Here is a 17597-nt window from a genome sequence, read left to right as displayed (position 1 = left end):
GTGTTTATGAACGCTAATGTTCTGTACACATCCCCTGCTGCTGGACATACTGTAGGATAAATAGAGATGGAAATGTGCACAAAAAAAGAGACTGAAAGGGTCCAGTTGATGTTGGGAGATGCAATTTTATGGAATGTTCGGTAACACTTTATTTTAAGGTGTCCTTGTTACACGTTACATGTACTTACTATTATAATAACAATAAATGATGCATAATTACATGCAAGTAACCCTAAGCCAAACCCTGTAATTACACTGTAACAAGGACACCTTAAAATAAATGTTCTAAAACAAAAAAAATGTTGTGGTAACGGTTGTGTGCAAAATATGGGACAGAGCTGAATATTACCTTTTTGGTCATTAAAAAGAACATTATTTTGTGTATTTGGTGTAATGCAATGTGTTTACGAGGTTCAAAAAACACATTATTTTCCACATACTGCACATTACTGTTGCCCCTCTATGCTCCGCCTTTCTGAGCTTTACAAAGCTCATCGTTCTGAGAAGCGAGGTGTGCTCTGATTGGCCAGCTATCCAGTGTGTTGTGATTGGCCGAATAGCTCAAGCGTGTGACGGAAATGCCCCTTACCGTATTGTGATGCCTCATCCCCTGTTTTAAATTTTGTTCACAACCAGGCAAAGCCTCATTTGACAGCGTGACTGCTACACTCGTATTAAAGCCAGTTCACTTCACACATTCATTTAGTTTTGTCAGATCAGTGTGTTTTACACCATCAGCTTCTGATTTATGCAGATTGAACATGATGAATCGGTCTTTCTCTGGTGTCTGTGCATTATGGGATGAAATTAGTTTCAAATTTACTTACAAAAGCATACACAATTATCCATGCAAATGTATCTCACTATCCACAACCAAATGCCTGTCAACTTGTGTCTGTGAAATTCAGAATTACATGAACATGCAGCGATTTGTACAAATATAAACATGTTTGTGAATGCAGATTTTTTCATTTGCATTAGTGTATCAGACTTCGCACATGCAACAAGGAAGATGTGCATTTGTGCATCAAGTGTGAATTCGTTCTTTTTTCACCAGAATATTTTCAGAGTCAATCCTATTTGATTCATTTGGATTTTGAGATTTTCTTTGCAGTTTTCAGCATTTCACAACCCACTGTGGTGGTTTTTGTGACACTGACACAAACCAGGCTTCATTCGCCTCAAAGAAAAGCATGTTTACACTGTCTGAATCATTCACTGTCCCCTATACAGTACACGGGGAACCAATTACCAGACAGGCAACAGTTAATGTCTGAATAATTGACTGATTTCAGGCACAGCTTTAGAGTCATTTTATCATGTAGTTTAGATTGTGTGTCAGATCAGATTTTGAATCAAAAATGTTGATCTGTATTGGTGATAGAGAGACTAAAAATTCTGAATGGATATACAGTAGCTTTTATCATGCATGTCATTAACAGACAAAAACACTTCAGTTCAGATTTAATTTCTAAAAAGTGCCCCAGTGTGTCCCATGGAAAGCAAGCAGCGATATAGCAGCAGCGATGGTGCTTCTGACACCCCTCCGAGTATTTTCTGCTGTGTATCTGTGCTAAAAATGGACCTGAGAGTGTGTCTGCACTGCTCTGCCACGCAAGTGTAACAATGGGCTGTTTCTATTCTATCCACAGACCAAAACACAAGACAGATTTAATATACACAAGCTGAGGCAGAACAGGCGTTAAAATAGCGTGTGAAGCTGCAGTATTTGACCTTTGAAGGATTTTTGTTTCAATATTTTATATAAAATTAAAGTGGACAATGTTATGATCCAGATGGGGACTGAACCCAGGTCTGCGGTGTGTATATCTTTGGTACTTACTGCTGCTCCACTGGAGCAGGTCAAACCCAATCACAAAGGAAATAACCAAGAGGCTCGGAGTCTGACTCTTAAAGCTCTTTACTCAATGTGAAAAACCAGAATACAGTCTTAGAGGCATTTAACAGGAATTTGCCACAGAGGAACTCAAACAAGCACTCCTTGGTAGAAAATACAAAAAAGGTTATCCAAACAGAAAAGCTGTCCTTACATGTCAGACAAGAGAGAAATCAAAACATTTTTTTATAAATAAATAAGTACAACAGAAGACATCAAAATCTCTAACCACAAATCCTTGGCAGCATCATACTCAAGCAGACATCAGGACTAAACAAGAGGCAGTGAGGCATTTAAATAAAGTTGGCCATTAAGAGTGATTCAAAACAGATGCGTTACAAGTCTCTAACAAGAAGGTGATCTGGGGCTGAAATTGCGCCATCTAGTGATGAACCCAGGGAATCTCAGGCAGAACATTACACAACAATGCTTTACGAAGTTTAAATGTGTGGTCGTGAAAAGTAAGATCAGTAAGGGTCAGTAAGATGAATTCTAGTTATCAACCCTGAAATCTGCATAGGGAAATATTTCACCGTCACACAAAATTCTTATCAAAAATGACAGAATCTCATCCATGAAAATTCGCCAAACAACGGTATATGTGACAGCACCTTAAAGCTGCAGGTCAGAGGAATCATGGGTAATCAACCGGTAAGATTACTGCACAGACTGTGTTTGAACACATGATCACAGAATGGAAATTTGCCATGTCAACAAAAAAATAAGGTCACACACATAAATGGTTCATAGGAATGATCTGAGGTCAGGTGGTCTAATAAATGACTGACAAAAATACTAAAGGCTCCACAAGCATTAAGCACATCACACATATATTTAAAATAAATAGGCACATTTCTTGGAGATGAGGTTCTGTAGCATAATATAGCCACCAGATGGCATTACAGTTAACTACCAGTTCAGAAACTAATCCATAGACCATGCCAAATAACCGGATCATAATTTCATAATATTTTTCCATTAAAATCTGCCTCTGTCTGTCTGTCTGTCTATCTGTCTGTGCACTGACACAGTCCTAAGCATGCATTGTAAAACTATAGAAGAGTAAGAAGAGCTGTGAGAAAAGAGGAAGACTCTACTGCTGAAGAAAATACTGCACCTTCCCCTGGGTCACATCAGATGAAAGATGTTGCAATAGTGTGTAAAGATGCCTTCTGATGAACACTCCATTGACATACATAGTTCAAAGGGTTAATTCAATCATCTTCAAAAGGGATTAATTAGCATGCAATTACAATTCCAACATTCAACAAAACAAGCTCAGGTTGTACAGACAGGAGAAAAACAATGCACAGGCAACATAAATGATGATGAAAAGCCTAATATTTAAATGTAGTTATGTACATTTACTAAGAAATCCATTTTGGGGTATTTTTTCATAATCCTAAATAAAACAAGCTGTTGGAATATGTATTTGTTGGCTGTTCTCACAAAACAAACATGCATTTCCCTGTAGGACATCATGTGATCAGACACATTTAGGCTACACTGTTAATGTGGTTGCAATTTGTAAAGCTTTAGAGCACAGATGAACCAGGCTCAGAATCATTTTATCCAAATGGAGAGAGTTTGGAATAGTTGCTAATCTTCCACCTGTATGATCCTGGATGAATTCTAGATCAAAGGATTATGAACAGATAGAGTACAAGCAGAATGCAACACAGGCCCTGTTATGTAAGGCAAAATCCCCACACATACACACACTGGTAGTGTGATGGTTCGGGGATGTTCTGCTGCATCAGGACCTGGGCATCTTGCAGCATTCTATGAATTTTGTTCTCAGAGAATTAACTAACAGTTGGGTCATGCAAGCAAGTCTACCTCAGAAAGGATGAAAAACAGAAATTAAAGTGTTGGAGTGATCTAGTCCAGCTTAAACTCCTTTGAAATGCTCACAGATGTCACTCAGTTCTGCAAGGCTAAGGGCCAAAATTAGTCTGTGTAAATGGAATGTTAAAATAATATCCACATCATACATACATCTTGTGTTTTTATTCATGAAGATTTTTTATTGAAGATCTAATGACATGCAGGGCTATTTTAAGAGTGGTGCATCTTGAGGGCATACATTTGTCATATACATCTACACTGTAAAAAAAATTTTTTTTTTTTGAGTTTGCTCAACTTATTTTTGTGGGAGATTCTCAAATTTTTGTTGTATAAACTTTTTTACAGTGTAGCAGTGGTCCTAAGTCTCAGGTATAAGTTAGACTGACAAAATTGGGATTGCAAAGCACAAGGGCCATGTGTGTGTTTTTGTCATGACGTTATGTTGCTCACTTAATGTAATCGTAATCCATCTTTAATCATATAAATTACACACTACACTACGGCTAGTATTCACTGTACTGTGATTGTCAGGAACATCACGTTATGTTCCACTGTAATGTCAGACTGAGAACATGCACATTGACAGCACCTGCTGGTGGAATCCCTCAACTGCAAATGAATTTAGACTTTGTGTGGAAAATAGACATTTGTTTTTAGATGTCTAACATGCAATGTCTACTCATCACAAAAATAGTGCTCCTTTATTTATTTGGACGTCCCATTTTGTACATGTTGTCCTGGCACAAGATTCACAGTTTAATTTAGTGCGCTTATGAAAATTGCACAAGACTTTTTTTTTTTTTACAGCACCGGTCATTTCTAGTAAAACAAATTATTATAGGGGTTTATTACCATATGCTTTTAAAAAAGATGCAGTGACAACACTGCATATCGCAAAACTGGAATATGCAGTTCCATTTGCGAATCAAGCACTGTTACCGTCCAACGAGTCAAAGAGAACAAAATTGTCACTTCCTGGTAAACTGGCCCTAAATATCACTAAGAAAACTAGGAGAAGTCACTGAATATAATAATTTTCATATATGATAAGTTACTTGCACCTCAAAGCAAGCAGACAAAACACAATAAATGCAGTCATTGCTTTTGGAGGTGGATGCCAGCTGTTTGGGAACGCAGTCATGTAAGACAATTATACAGAAATACTTTGACGACAGACTTGGCTCAAGAATATCAGAACGACCAAAACAACATTTAGATGCTGTGAACAAGATCGGTCCGCTGGTTAGTCAAGATATCCCATCTAATAGCGCAAAATCACATGACTTTTTCAATGTGCAAAGAGGAATTTTTTCGGTAAATGTGTTTCCATCGTAGTTTATGCGCATTTTTAGAATTTATGCACATCTTGGCGTTTCCATCCAGCGTTTTTTTACGCGATATTCCAAAATGCACATAAAAATAGGTGGATGGAAACACAGCTACTGATAATGTGTCCAGAAGGATCACATGGTGATGTATGTTAAAGGGGTCATCGGATGCAAAATTCACTTTTACATGTTGTTTGAACATAAATGTGTTGGCAGTGTTTGTACACATCCACCCTAATGATAAAAATCCACCCAGTGTTTTTTTTTAATCCCTATAAATAATAAATAATATCCCCTTTCTCAAATCAAGCCGTTCTTCAGATCCCAGGCTCCTCCCACAATTGTTGATTGACACTGGTGTTTTACCTTAGACCCACCCTAAGTAAGCTGTGAATAGTCCGCCATTGTTTCGACGCCGAAGCAGGGGTAGACAAGAATGTCTCCTAAGCGATTGAGGTGTTTTCTTGTTGGATGAAATAATGAACATAGCAGTCGTCATTTACTCCCGACATCTGAGCCGCTGAAGACGCAATAGATTACGTTTGTTTTTGAAGGGAATGCACCCCCCAATCTACCTGAATGTGTCTATGTTCGCGCAAGTCATTCGTGATCCAGCCTCACCTACAGAAGTAGTGAGTATAAGTTTTTTTTTATGAATCTTTGCAATTCGCCTTTTCTAATGAAATGCTAGTTAGCAAGTTCCGCAGATAAATGCGGCTAAAGTAAACATTCTCATGAGAACTGCTGGTCACCCCACAGAAAAGAGGGGGGTGGAAGAGAATCCCATACTGATGGACCAAAGGACGAAGACACATGGTAATGGATATATGATAATGAGTGTGGATTGTGTGTGCAAGAACTAGCATGGAAGAAATGGGTTCTGATGGTGCAAGAGTCACAGCTCTCAGGAACTACACCCCGAAACCTTGCTTGTCTTGAACAAGGGAAGCTATGACGCTCTGGCTCCCGGTAAACATTGGACTATGGTGGCTGGTGTCTCTATTTTCACATTACACACAATAGAAATGCCAATAACGAGCAATTTCATCAGGTTTCTCAGTGGGTGCGTCACTGAGTGGGGAGAACCTGTTTAATGTTTTGATCGGAATAGAAGAGCGGTGTTTTGACCCGCAACTATGCCGCCTCAGTCACCCAGTTGCCCTGCTGCGGGGGATCTGTAACTGGAACCAAATAATGTACATGATTCGCTAAGCTAGTTGCATCCAAAGCCATATCTAGAGCCATCATTGTCCTCAATTAAAGTTTGGATGCGTGTCTCTAATTCTGAAATCTTCTCTGTCAGCCTAACTATTTCCCTGCATTTATCACATGTGACTTCCTCGCTGCTGACAGAGACAGATACACTGAACATGTGGCAAGCGGTGCAGGTGACAATGCAAGGAGAAGCCATTCCTCACCGTGATTGCAGAATAATTCCGACTCACCACAGTTGTTTGATGGACTCGTAAAAAAAAAGGAGCGAGAGAAAAAAAGAAGCGGTATGAAACACGAATGTGGATGCATTGACCAGCTAACAGGCTAATGGAATGCTAATGCGTTGCTAATGCGCAGCGCTAGCAGCTTAGAGTGAAAGATTAAAGGCGAGAGATGTCAGATTAGTTTGGTAGATAAAATCAGATATATGGCGAGAATTAAATTATACTTTAGCGGTTTAAACCATAGTAAGATAGAGTATTAGTAAGATAGATTCCAACAGAAAACAAACAAAGCTACACTGAGCTACAAACACAAGACCACACAGCAGCACAGCAGAAAGGAATGGTTAGCTGGGAACAGAAAACATTAGATGGTTGTGAAAAAGTGCCAGTCTTGGCCCGAGCACCAATTCCAGCTCTGGCTCCAGCCCCAGTGTAAAAGCGGTATGTAAGACCTTGATCAGTCTACCAGAACCAACTGTGGAATTTGACAGTAAGGAGCCAAGCTGGAAAGAGGTGCAGGAGGTGTTTAAAAAAGCAAGAACAAGCTCAGCCCAGGACTGAGTGGGGTATCTTACAGGGTCTGTAAGAATTGCCCAAGGTTACTCCACAGGCTATGGAGGAAGGTGATCTGAAGGAGGGGCAAGGTAGCCCACCAGTGGAGGTACACGGAAGGAGTGTGGATTCTGAAGGAGGAAGAATCAAAGAACATTGATCAATTCAGAATCATCTCTCTGCTCAGTGTTGAAGGAAAGATATTCTTTAGCATTGTTGCAAGGCACCTTACAGACAACCTCCTGAGGAATGCATACATTGATACTTCTGTCCAGAAAGGAGGAATCCCGAAGGTGCCAGGGTGTACAGAGCACACAGGTGTGGTCTCCCAGCTGATCAGGGAGGCCAAGGAGAACAAGGGGGACTTGATGGTACTGTGGCTTGACTTCACAAATGCTTACGGATCCACACCCCACAAGCTAATAGAGGTGGCTCTGGCTTGGTACCATATACCATCCAAGTTCACAGATCTCATCTTGGAGTATTACAATGGTTTCAGCCTAGGATTCTCTTCCAGGGTCCATTACTGCTGAGTACCTAGAGCTAAGAAAATGGATCATCACCATTTCAGAGATCCTTTTCTCACTTGCCATGAACATGCTGGTGAAGTGGTAAAGCTCGGTTGAGGTGCGGTGTAGAGGACCCCCTCAAAGACTGGCATCCGACAACCACCAATTAAAGCTTTTATAGATGACCTGACTGTGACAACTGCATCTGTCCCTGGGAGCGAGTGGATCCTGGAGGGCCTGGAAGAGCTGATGACATGGGCTAACATGAGATTTAAGCCAGCAAAGTCCAGATCCCTGGTGTTGAGGAAAGGAAAGATCACAGACAAGTTTCACTTTATGCTTGGTAATACCCAGGTACCATCTATCAAGGAAATAAACTGTTAAGAGCCTGGGGAAGAAGACATAGCATCCATCCGAACCACCAACCAAGAGCTAGAAGTCTGGCTAGGTGTGGTGGACAAGTCAGGCCTACTTGCCTGGATTTACCAACATGGGATCCTGGCGAAGATTCTTTGGACCCTTTTAGTCTACGAGGTTCCAATTTCCACAGTGGAGGGCTTTGAGAGGAGGATCAGTAGGTTTTTATGCAAGTAGCTTGGATTACCCCAAAGCCTAAGCAGCTTCATGACAAGTTCTGAAGACCATCTCCAAGTGCTTACGCTCATCAAAGAAGACCATCACTTTTGTCAGGGTTTTGGAGAAGGTAACAGCATCTACCAGGACAACTTCCTCTGGCGTGCTAACATCTGCACAGGACTGGGAGCTGAAAGTCGACCTGGGGAGGCAAATTAAGTTCCCTGAAACTGTTGCTATAACATCACTGAGGCCAGACATGGTGCTGATCTCAGAAGCCTCCAAGCAGATCATTCTCTTAGAACTCACATTCCCCTGTGAAGATCGTATTGAGGAGGCCAATGAGAGGAAGAGATCTAAGTGCATTGAGCTGGTGGAAGAGTGACAAAGAAAAGGTGTGAGCCCATTGAGGTGGGATGTATAAATGAAGCATTTGAATGAATGAATGAATGAGGCATCTATATAGCTCTTTATTGTGTATTGCTGTACACCCAAAGCGCTTTACAATCATATGGGGGGGGTCTCTCCTCAACCACCACCAGTGTGCAGCATCCACCTGGACGATGCGATGGCAGCCACAGTACAACAGCGCCAGTGCACTCACCACACACCAGGTGGAGAGGGGACAGAGTGATAGAGCCAATCAAGTGAATGGGGATTATTATTAGGAGGCCATGATTCACAATATTGGGGGATTTTGGCCAGGACACTGGGGTTACACCCTTATTCTTTACAAGAGGTGACATGGGATTTTTAGTGACCACAGAGAGTCAGTACCTCGCTTTAACGTGCCATTCAAAAGATGGTGCTTGTTGAAAGTATAGTGTCCCCATCACTATACTGGAGCATTAGGACCCACACAGACCACAGGGTGAGCACCCCCTGCTGGGCTCACTAACACCTCTTCCAGCAGCAACCTAGTCTTCCCAGGAGGTCTCTCATCCAGGTACTGACCAGGCTCAACCCTGCTTAGCTTCAGTGGGCAACCAGTCTTAGGCTGCAGGGTGATATGGCTGTAGTACTAGGGCCGCTTACTTTTCATGCTTTACATGTTACCCTTAGGAGACATTATCAGGAGACATGGTGTTAGCTTTCACTGTTATGTTGATGATGCTCAGCTCTATATTTCTTCGCGGCCCGGTGAAACACACCAAATTGAGAAACTAACGGAATGCATAGTCGATATAAAAAACTGGATGACAAGTAATTTTTTACTGCTAAATTCTGAAAAAACAGAGGTGTTAATTATCGGACCTAAAAACCCCACATGTAATAACCTAGAACATTATCTAACACTTGACGGCTGCTCTGTCAATTCTTCTTCATCAGTCAGGAACCTAGGTGTGCTGTTCGATAGCAATCTTTCATTTGAAAGCCATGTTTCTAGCATCTGTAAAACTGCGTTTTTCCATCTCAAAAACATATCTAAATTGCGACCTATGCTCTCAACATCAAATGCAGAAATACTAATTCATGCGTTTATGACCTCAAGGTTAGACTATTGTAATGCTTTATTGGGTGGTTGTTCTGCACGCTTGATCAACAAACTACAGTTAGTCCAAAATGCAGCAGCTAGAGTCCTTACTAGAACCAGGAAATATGACCATATTAGCCCGGTTCTGTCAACACTGCACTGGCTCCCTATCAAACATCGGATAGATTTTAAAATCTTGTTAATTACTTATAAAGCCCTGAATGGTTTAGCTCCTCAGTACTTGAGCGAGCTCTTATCACATTATAGTCCTCCACGTCCACTGCGTTCTCAAAACTCTGGCCGTCTGATAATATCTAGAATATCAAAATCAACTGCGGGTGGCAGATCCTTTTCCTATTTAGCGCCCAAACTCTGGAACAATCTACCTAACACTGTTCGGGAGGCAGACACACTCTGTCAGTTTAAATCTAGATTAAAGACCCATCTCTTTAGCCTGGCTTACACATAACACACTAATACGCTTCTATTATTCAAATCCGTTAAAGGATTGTTAGGCTGCATTAATTAGATCAACCGAACCGAACACTCCCCATAACACACGATGTACTCGTTACATCGTAAGTAGAATGGCATCTACGCTAATATTTGTCTGTTTCTTTCCTAGTCTGTTTCTCAGTCCGTATCCGATCAGATGGTGGATCAGCACCAAGAGATGATGTCTACAGCCCTGATCGTCAGCGGAGAGCCCCTGAGACATAAATTTAAATTATAATAAACAAATATATATTATAAAAATACACAGAAAACAATGAATGCATTAAACTACACATTACAATTATAGCAAATGAATAAATCATATAAATGAAAAACTTCAAATAATGAATAAAACACAAATATAACAAATACATTAAATTATAAATTAAAATGCTCCATCGGGACAAGACCACGGGAATCAGATAAGCCCCACAATCTGACATGGCTGCGGTTGGAATTGAACTGCGAGTTCGTCTGGCCAGAGGAGAACTGGCCCCCGACTGAGTCTGGTTTCTCCCAAGGTTTTTTTCTCCATTCTGTCTCAGAGGGAGTTTTGGTTCCTTGCCGCTGTCGCCTCTGGCTTTCTCAGTTGGGGACACTTAATTTCTAGCGATTATCGCTGATTTGATTGCACAGATACTATTTAAACAAAACTGAGCTAGACAATGACATCTCTGAATTCAATAATGAAATGCCTTTAACTGACAATTGAGAAAATTGAGTGTTTAATCTGATCATTATACATTACTGACACTCTATCCTCCAATTTGATACTGTTAAGTGCTTTGACACAATCTGTAATGTTAAAAGCGCTATATAAATAAAGGTGACTTGACTTGACTTTACTCGAGGGTTTGCAGCCTCTCTGCAGGGTCTACAACATGCTGGGCATCAGAAGGGCCAGTAGATGAAGGGACATTGGCTGTTTCTCAATTCTAAGAACACAAAGAACGGACTTGTGTTCTCGTGTAGACCAGTCTTGCTAAGCTTCCTTGGAAGAATGAACTCAGAAGGACGTGAGAACACAGAACAGCATCCTTGTGAGAATTGAGATGTACTGCGTTCTTGCTTAACTGACCGCATAGTCTCAGCATAAGCAGCGGCCAATGAACAATAACATAACATTACAAACAAATATCATAACATTTCATCCTATTATAGATATTATTTTCATATAATTGTATATTGTTTTATTTTACAGCGTTGTATGTTTAACTACGACTATGTTAAGATTCATTTTAATATGCCAATAAAAATACTGCAGACTTTCTCCGGGTCTTACCACTTTATTAAAATTAAGCAAAACAAAACGATAAATGTTTACTTTCAAGAGCCGTCAAGTATTTGCGAGAGCGAGTTTAAATCTTACAGGCTTCCATACACCGGCCGCCCACAGCGTCTTCTGGGATTTCTAACGGCTCGATTCTCTCAAGTCTGCACTCGATGCATCCTCGATATCAAGAACACATCCGGAAACTTTCATGCATCCTCTGTACTTCCGTTCTTGAGAATTGGAACTGAACTTCGATGGTTGATGATGACGTAGAGCGAGAACATAAGGACGCAATACAGAATCTGTATAAAATACAGAATCCAGACACAAATCATGCATTATTGTTGTTAAATTTTAATCAATTATTGTGGATATAGGTGATTGTGTTAGATATGAACATTAGACATGCTTTTTGAATATTAAAATGTAATTAAATTACTAAAATGGAATCCAGAAAAACAGAATTTGGGAAAAATAAAATGGATTTCATAGGGCTACACACTACAGCATTTCTGGTTTGGTGGCCTCTCTCTCTCTCTCTGTCTCTCTGGTCACCGGCGGCCAACACACACTGACAGGTCATCCCATGAGCGTGAAGGACATGGCTCTGCCCTGGATGAGGCTTTGTTTCAGACAGGTTAATTCCTGTGAGGATACTCCAGCCCACCCAGTGCAGTAAGAGCTGAGCTCTGCCTCACATCACGTCAACACATGTGTCCTCTAATAACACGCTGGACTATATTCTCATCACATTCACTGCATCCTATGTGTAAATGCATGTTTATATTCATAATTTCTAAAATTTCATTAACTCATTCATGAAATTAATGTATTTCACAAATTCATGAATTTCTGCAAATTGTGAGAGTCGCTCACGCTCACAGTAATAATCACAACATTGACAGGTACAAGGAAAAATACTAACAGTGAAGTACTTAAAGTGAAGTACTTACCTAATGAATATAAGATATAATACATTACTATGAGTCTGATGCTGTCAGAATTTGTCTGAGTCAAGTCAAGTCACCTTTTATTTATATAGCGCTTTTAACAATACAGATTGTGTCAAAGCACTTAACAGTATCAAATTGGATTATTAGTAGATTGTTAGTAATGTATAATGATAAGATTAAACACTCAATTTTCAGTTAAAGGCATTTCATTATTGAATTCAGAGATGTCATTGTCTAGCTCAGTTTAGTTTAAATATTATCTGTGCAATCAAATCGGCGATAATCGCTAGAAATTAAGTGTCCCCAACTGAGCAAGCCAGAGGCGACAGCGGCAAGGAACCAAAACTCCCTCTGTGACAGAATGGAGAAAAAAAACCTTGAGAGAAACCAGACTCAGTCGGGGGCCAGTTCTCCTCTGACCAGACGAAACCCGCAGTTCAAAAGTTTATATTTCTATTTTAATTTTGTTGCAATTTTTAAACAATAATAGTATTATGTAGTTAGGTGAGAAACAAGTATATAAATTAAATTAATAAAATTGGCTGTAGTTTCTTTTTTAGACCTTATTTTTTTGTTAAAGCAGGCTTGACATGCATTGTTAATTTTATATTTTCCTTGCAGTTCACTTATAATATTAATAGAGTTTTTTGCATAAAAAACAGTGTTTGCAAAACACGTCTCAACCCTCATTCTGACCCTCTGCTGATTATACTACAAATGCTTCTGACAGTGCTTCACCTTTTTATTGATCCTGAAACCTTCCTTTCAGAAATGAATGGCTGTTGTAGCTCTAGCTGTGTTAATTAGCAATCTGGTGTGATCTCATGAGACACAAGATGGCTGAAATCATACTAGAATTCAAACTGCAGATACAGAGTTTGTTTCTTTCCAATAAACACAAATCTGTGAAAACTGCTGAAACACAGAGTGAAATACGGTTAAAAAAATCCATGAAAAATTCATGAGCTTCAGGTCACCTTCAAGTCTCACTTCTGGAAGTATAAAAGGGCTGCACATAACACATCTCAACACATTCGAACAGAACATTTCAACCGTTGTTAAAATGTTTGGTACTGTAAATGCATAGCAATATAAAGTCACCACTTCAGTTTCTGCACTAAAAGGCAATACAGTTCTGCCAACATACAGATATTAGAACAAATAAACTTGTCTCAGCTTCAGACAGCACACACACAGACCACTCACTGTATGATACATACAATACACTTGCCAAAATCATTAGCTCCAATTATATACCAAAAATTGGGTGGACATGTATATATTGGTTCCCAGATAAATTGAATGGGCATTTATGAAGAAGAATTAATGTATGGATTTGACAGACAGATCTTTGAATAAGGTAAACGTCCTTAAATTCTGTACTGTGATTTCAATTATATATAGTACATCGTTTTTTAAAATGCATTAATTTATCCATGCACACACGCAAAAAATATTTCTGGGAAAGTTTAAGAAAAATCAAGGTTTGACCCCCAGGGCTGATGTGATTTCTCACAACATCAGTGATATCTGTCAAGTAGTAGCAACAATATACGTGTGCTATTTCAAAATAAACAAAAGTTTACACCTTCAATTATCAGCCCAGTTCTGCCGGTCAACTGTCATTCACACAGACTGCAAAACTCAATAAATACAAACTGCATTTTGTTTTCTTGCCTTAAATGTCCCACTACAGTCTTTCACAGAAACAAATTCACACAGTCAAAGCCAAATGAAGAACTTGAAATGTGACGTTTCAAGATGACCATTAAACCACTGACACATTCATCACATCACAAGCATCCTCACTGAGCTCATTCCTCATCATATGATTTTTACACATACAGCATGAAATGAATCTAGATAAACACTAGTTTAACATCACTCATTCAAACTTTAATACTGTATGCCTGCTATTATTAATATAAATATCATTCTTTGGATGCGTTTCATTTAGTAATGTGACTTATGACCTGAAGATGTTAGTTCTGTACGATGTACGACCTATAATATACCATCAGGTGTAAAAATGACAAGCGACTATCAATATGGAATCAAATTGGACAAAGGAAATAACTACAAAGTAGCCAAACAGTGCATTCCATTTGCTATGACTTACTTTCATTGAAAAAATAATACAATTCTAGTATAGCATACAAACCCTCTACAATATGATCTAAACAGAGAAGAGAGTTTACTGTACCCGAAGGATGCAGACTTCCACTGTCGGCACGGCACAGTTCTCCTGCACACGGCTGATCTGAGGCTGCTGGGCCTGTCTGTCATTTCCACAGGAAGAGAGGCATGTCTTCTGTAGACAGAAACACAACACAGACTCCAGACACTTCACAAGAGTCTGCAGAAGAATGTCCGAGCTGATGCTGCTCCAATTACATACGAGTGGACAGCTGCTGTCACCGAATGTGATGCACCCAAATGAACACTCAAACACTGAGCAGGGTGTTAGCAGCCACTAACAGAGTAATGTGGTTTATAATCAACTAAATTTTCACCAGTACAATAGAAGCAAATATACATCATACCTGACGATTCTTGTACTGCTATATTCTGACCTGAAACACACAAAAAAAACTAATCTGAAGAGAGTAGATCAAAATCAAAATCACATTTAGAGTCGCACTGAAACAGAAGTAAACCTTCATTTAGTGTAAATACATGTGCTTTTTAACAAGTGCCACTACAGAATTATGACAAATATCAGCATGTATTTCAGGACTTAATTAATAAAGTGCTTTCCTGCTGCAGCCGTGACGTCAGACCCCAGAAGACTAATGTGCTGCTCATTCCCCTTGAGTTTTTATAGTGTTTTTTTAATTCATGAGTAAAATAAGATCTGCAGTAAACATAACTTGACAATACTTGGACATTTTGCTCTACAGCGTAATTCAAACACACAAATTAAGCATGAATTTTAAGGCAGTTATTTATAATGTTTTTAATAACGTTTGTAATGAATGTAAGCAACTACATAAGGTTTGTGTTGTGTGAGCAGTTTACGTTGTCAAGTTATTTTTACCAAAGAGCTTATTTTGCTCATGACTTAGAAAAGCCCATTATAAAACCCACAAGAAAATCTCAAGGGAAACCGGTGGTGAATTAGTTCCGGGTTTTGACGTCACGGCTGCAGCACTCTGTACAGTCAGCATCTGTGGCCATGAACCAGCTCATATATTAGTGTTCTAATTTCAAATATCAGCTCCAGTGAGGGTAAAACTATAAACTGTATATTGGTCTTTTTAAGGTCTCACTGAATGCAAACGTCATGCTGGAGCTGGATGACAAATCTAACGGATCTCAGGACTGTAACATTAGAACAGAAGCCATTAGAGGTGAGTCTCCTCTCAGCTGCCCACTGCACTGTTTGAATAACCATCAGGCCACTCCATAAGAAAAGAAGCAATAAACACATTGACTACTGCTCTGATTTACTGCTGGCTTCCTGTGTAATAATACATAACCCCCTAAATGTCTGTTTGTTGCTCACATAAAGCCATGGCTTCAGAAGAGTGCATTCATAGTGTATGGGTCATATACTTTTGTGAAAGAGAAGTGCATTCAACTGTACTGAATGTGCACTTGTAATGTGCTTCAAATCTTATCTTCTCAAAGTATATTTTTTAAGGGTAGCCCATTTGTGAAAAGGTCTCAGAATTACTGCCACAGCTTTCTGACGGAAAACACTGATGGATTTTCTACATATTTAATCTGCTGTAAATAGGGTGCTTATTGATTTCTATATGCTGTTCTAATGGTGGAGTGTGTGAGGTCACAAAATGGCTAAGCATTAGTTCATGAACATCAGTTAGCTATGCACAAATACTTAAGCTTGATCTTTTATCATTTTGATGAATAATTTGTCTGATTTATTATGTTACCGAAATATCTAATGTAATTAACAAAAATAAATTATGATTGTAACTGAACTTGTATTTCATTCAGTGCTAAAAATTTGCAATTAAAAATCAAATTACAAAATGATTATTTCAACCACCTTTTTGTGTAATATGTATTATATATTTTAAGAATTGCATTTGCTAAGCAATATGGCATGTGAGCATTTCCCATACATTGATTTATTTGTGGTGGCTCACCACAATATTATAGAACTGACCGTCACGTGTTTTTTTATGGATGTATCTCTGAAGGGAACCAACTGTCTTCAGAAAAGTTTCAATAGCATTTTCATTTCATCTTATACATATAACGCCTGATAAAGTCGTGTTAAATTAGCACAAAATGTGAATATGCACACATAGGCACATATTACTATTTCTATTAAGGATTTACAGTTTATTAAGGTTTTATTATTAAGGGTGACTACTGTAATTTCATGTCAGTACTAAAATGCATTTACATCACTAGGTTGAAAAGTTTTTGCATAATGAAATGACTAAAACTAACTCTCTTCTATATGCGTGTTGATAAGTCATAAACATATTCTCAGTACGTTTTATTTTTTAACATCCTTGCTAATATCACTTATTAAAGATATTTTTCCAACCCAGCAGTCAGGTCCTCTGTACACTTCAAATCCTCTTATTTTCAGCTCAACCATGGGTTCTTGGTTAATTAACCTACAAACTTTACATGAGCAAAAATGATGGTTTTCAGTTTAATGATTCAGTGAGTGTTTTGACTCATGAACTGTTTGGGCCTGAATAGTTTTGTGAACTGGTTTAACTGATATAGCCTATTAAAAAGATCTGACCGAAAAGAATGATGCATTTTTTTCTATTGAGTTATGCTCGACAATACATCAATACAGTATGTAAACGAGGAGAACAGTACAGGTCCGATTACAGAGCCTTGTGGGACACCAGTGCTCAGACTCATGGTAGAGTCAACAGACTCATATGTTGGTGTCTATTCTGAAGATATTCTGTCAGAAAATCAAAGATCCAGTTACAGAGAGAAATGTCCTTTGAGGGCACTATGTTACTGAATCCCATGCTGTGATGAAATATCAGTCTCATATTTGTTCCTCTCTTATTCAAGGAGTCATGAAGCCATGAGAAGATGCCACATGCTTTGTCCAACTACTCAAATAACAGATTTAACTGCAACTAGACAGCAATCATTCAGTGATTCCGCCTTTTTGTTGACATTAAAAAAGCAGTTTTATTAATGTATGAAATAACTACAGACTGGGCAGGAGAACGAAAAGTTGCAGCAGAGGAGTGAAATACAGGGGTAGCAGAGGGTTTCCTAGACCTCATAAACATCTAAACCGTGGGA

General features: G+C 39.0%; 1 protein-coding gene across 4 annotated transcripts in view; it reads right to left on the bottom strand.

Annotated features, from left to right (window-relative positions):
• LOC131531882 (IQ motif and SEC7 domain-containing protein 1-like) overlaps window positions 1-17597 on the bottom strand; it is an 83060-nt gene that overhangs the window by 64569 nt on the left and 894 nt on the right. For all 4 annotated transcript variants that reach the window (XM_058763033.1, XM_058763034.1, XM_058763035.1 and 1 more), the window contains exons 2-3: window positions 14885-14914; window positions 14545-14652 (exon numbers count right to left, since the gene is read on the bottom strand). In XM_058763033.1, the coding sequence (XP_058619016.1) occupies window positions 14545-14652; window positions 14885-14914 (138 nt within the window). The remainder of the gene's footprint in view (window positions 1-14544; window positions 14653-14884; window positions 14915-17597) is intronic.

This window comes from Onychostoma macrolepis, chromosome 23 (genome assembly GCF_012432095.1).
Source record: "Onychostoma macrolepis isolate SWU-2019 chromosome 23, ASM1243209v1, whole genome shotgun sequence".
Lineage (NCBI taxonomy): Eukaryota > Metazoa > Chordata > Actinopteri > Cypriniformes > Cyprinidae > Onychostoma > Onychostoma macrolepis.
The sequence above is the reverse complement of the archived record's forward strand: the minus strand, read 5'-3'. Positions and strand labels throughout refer to the sequence as shown.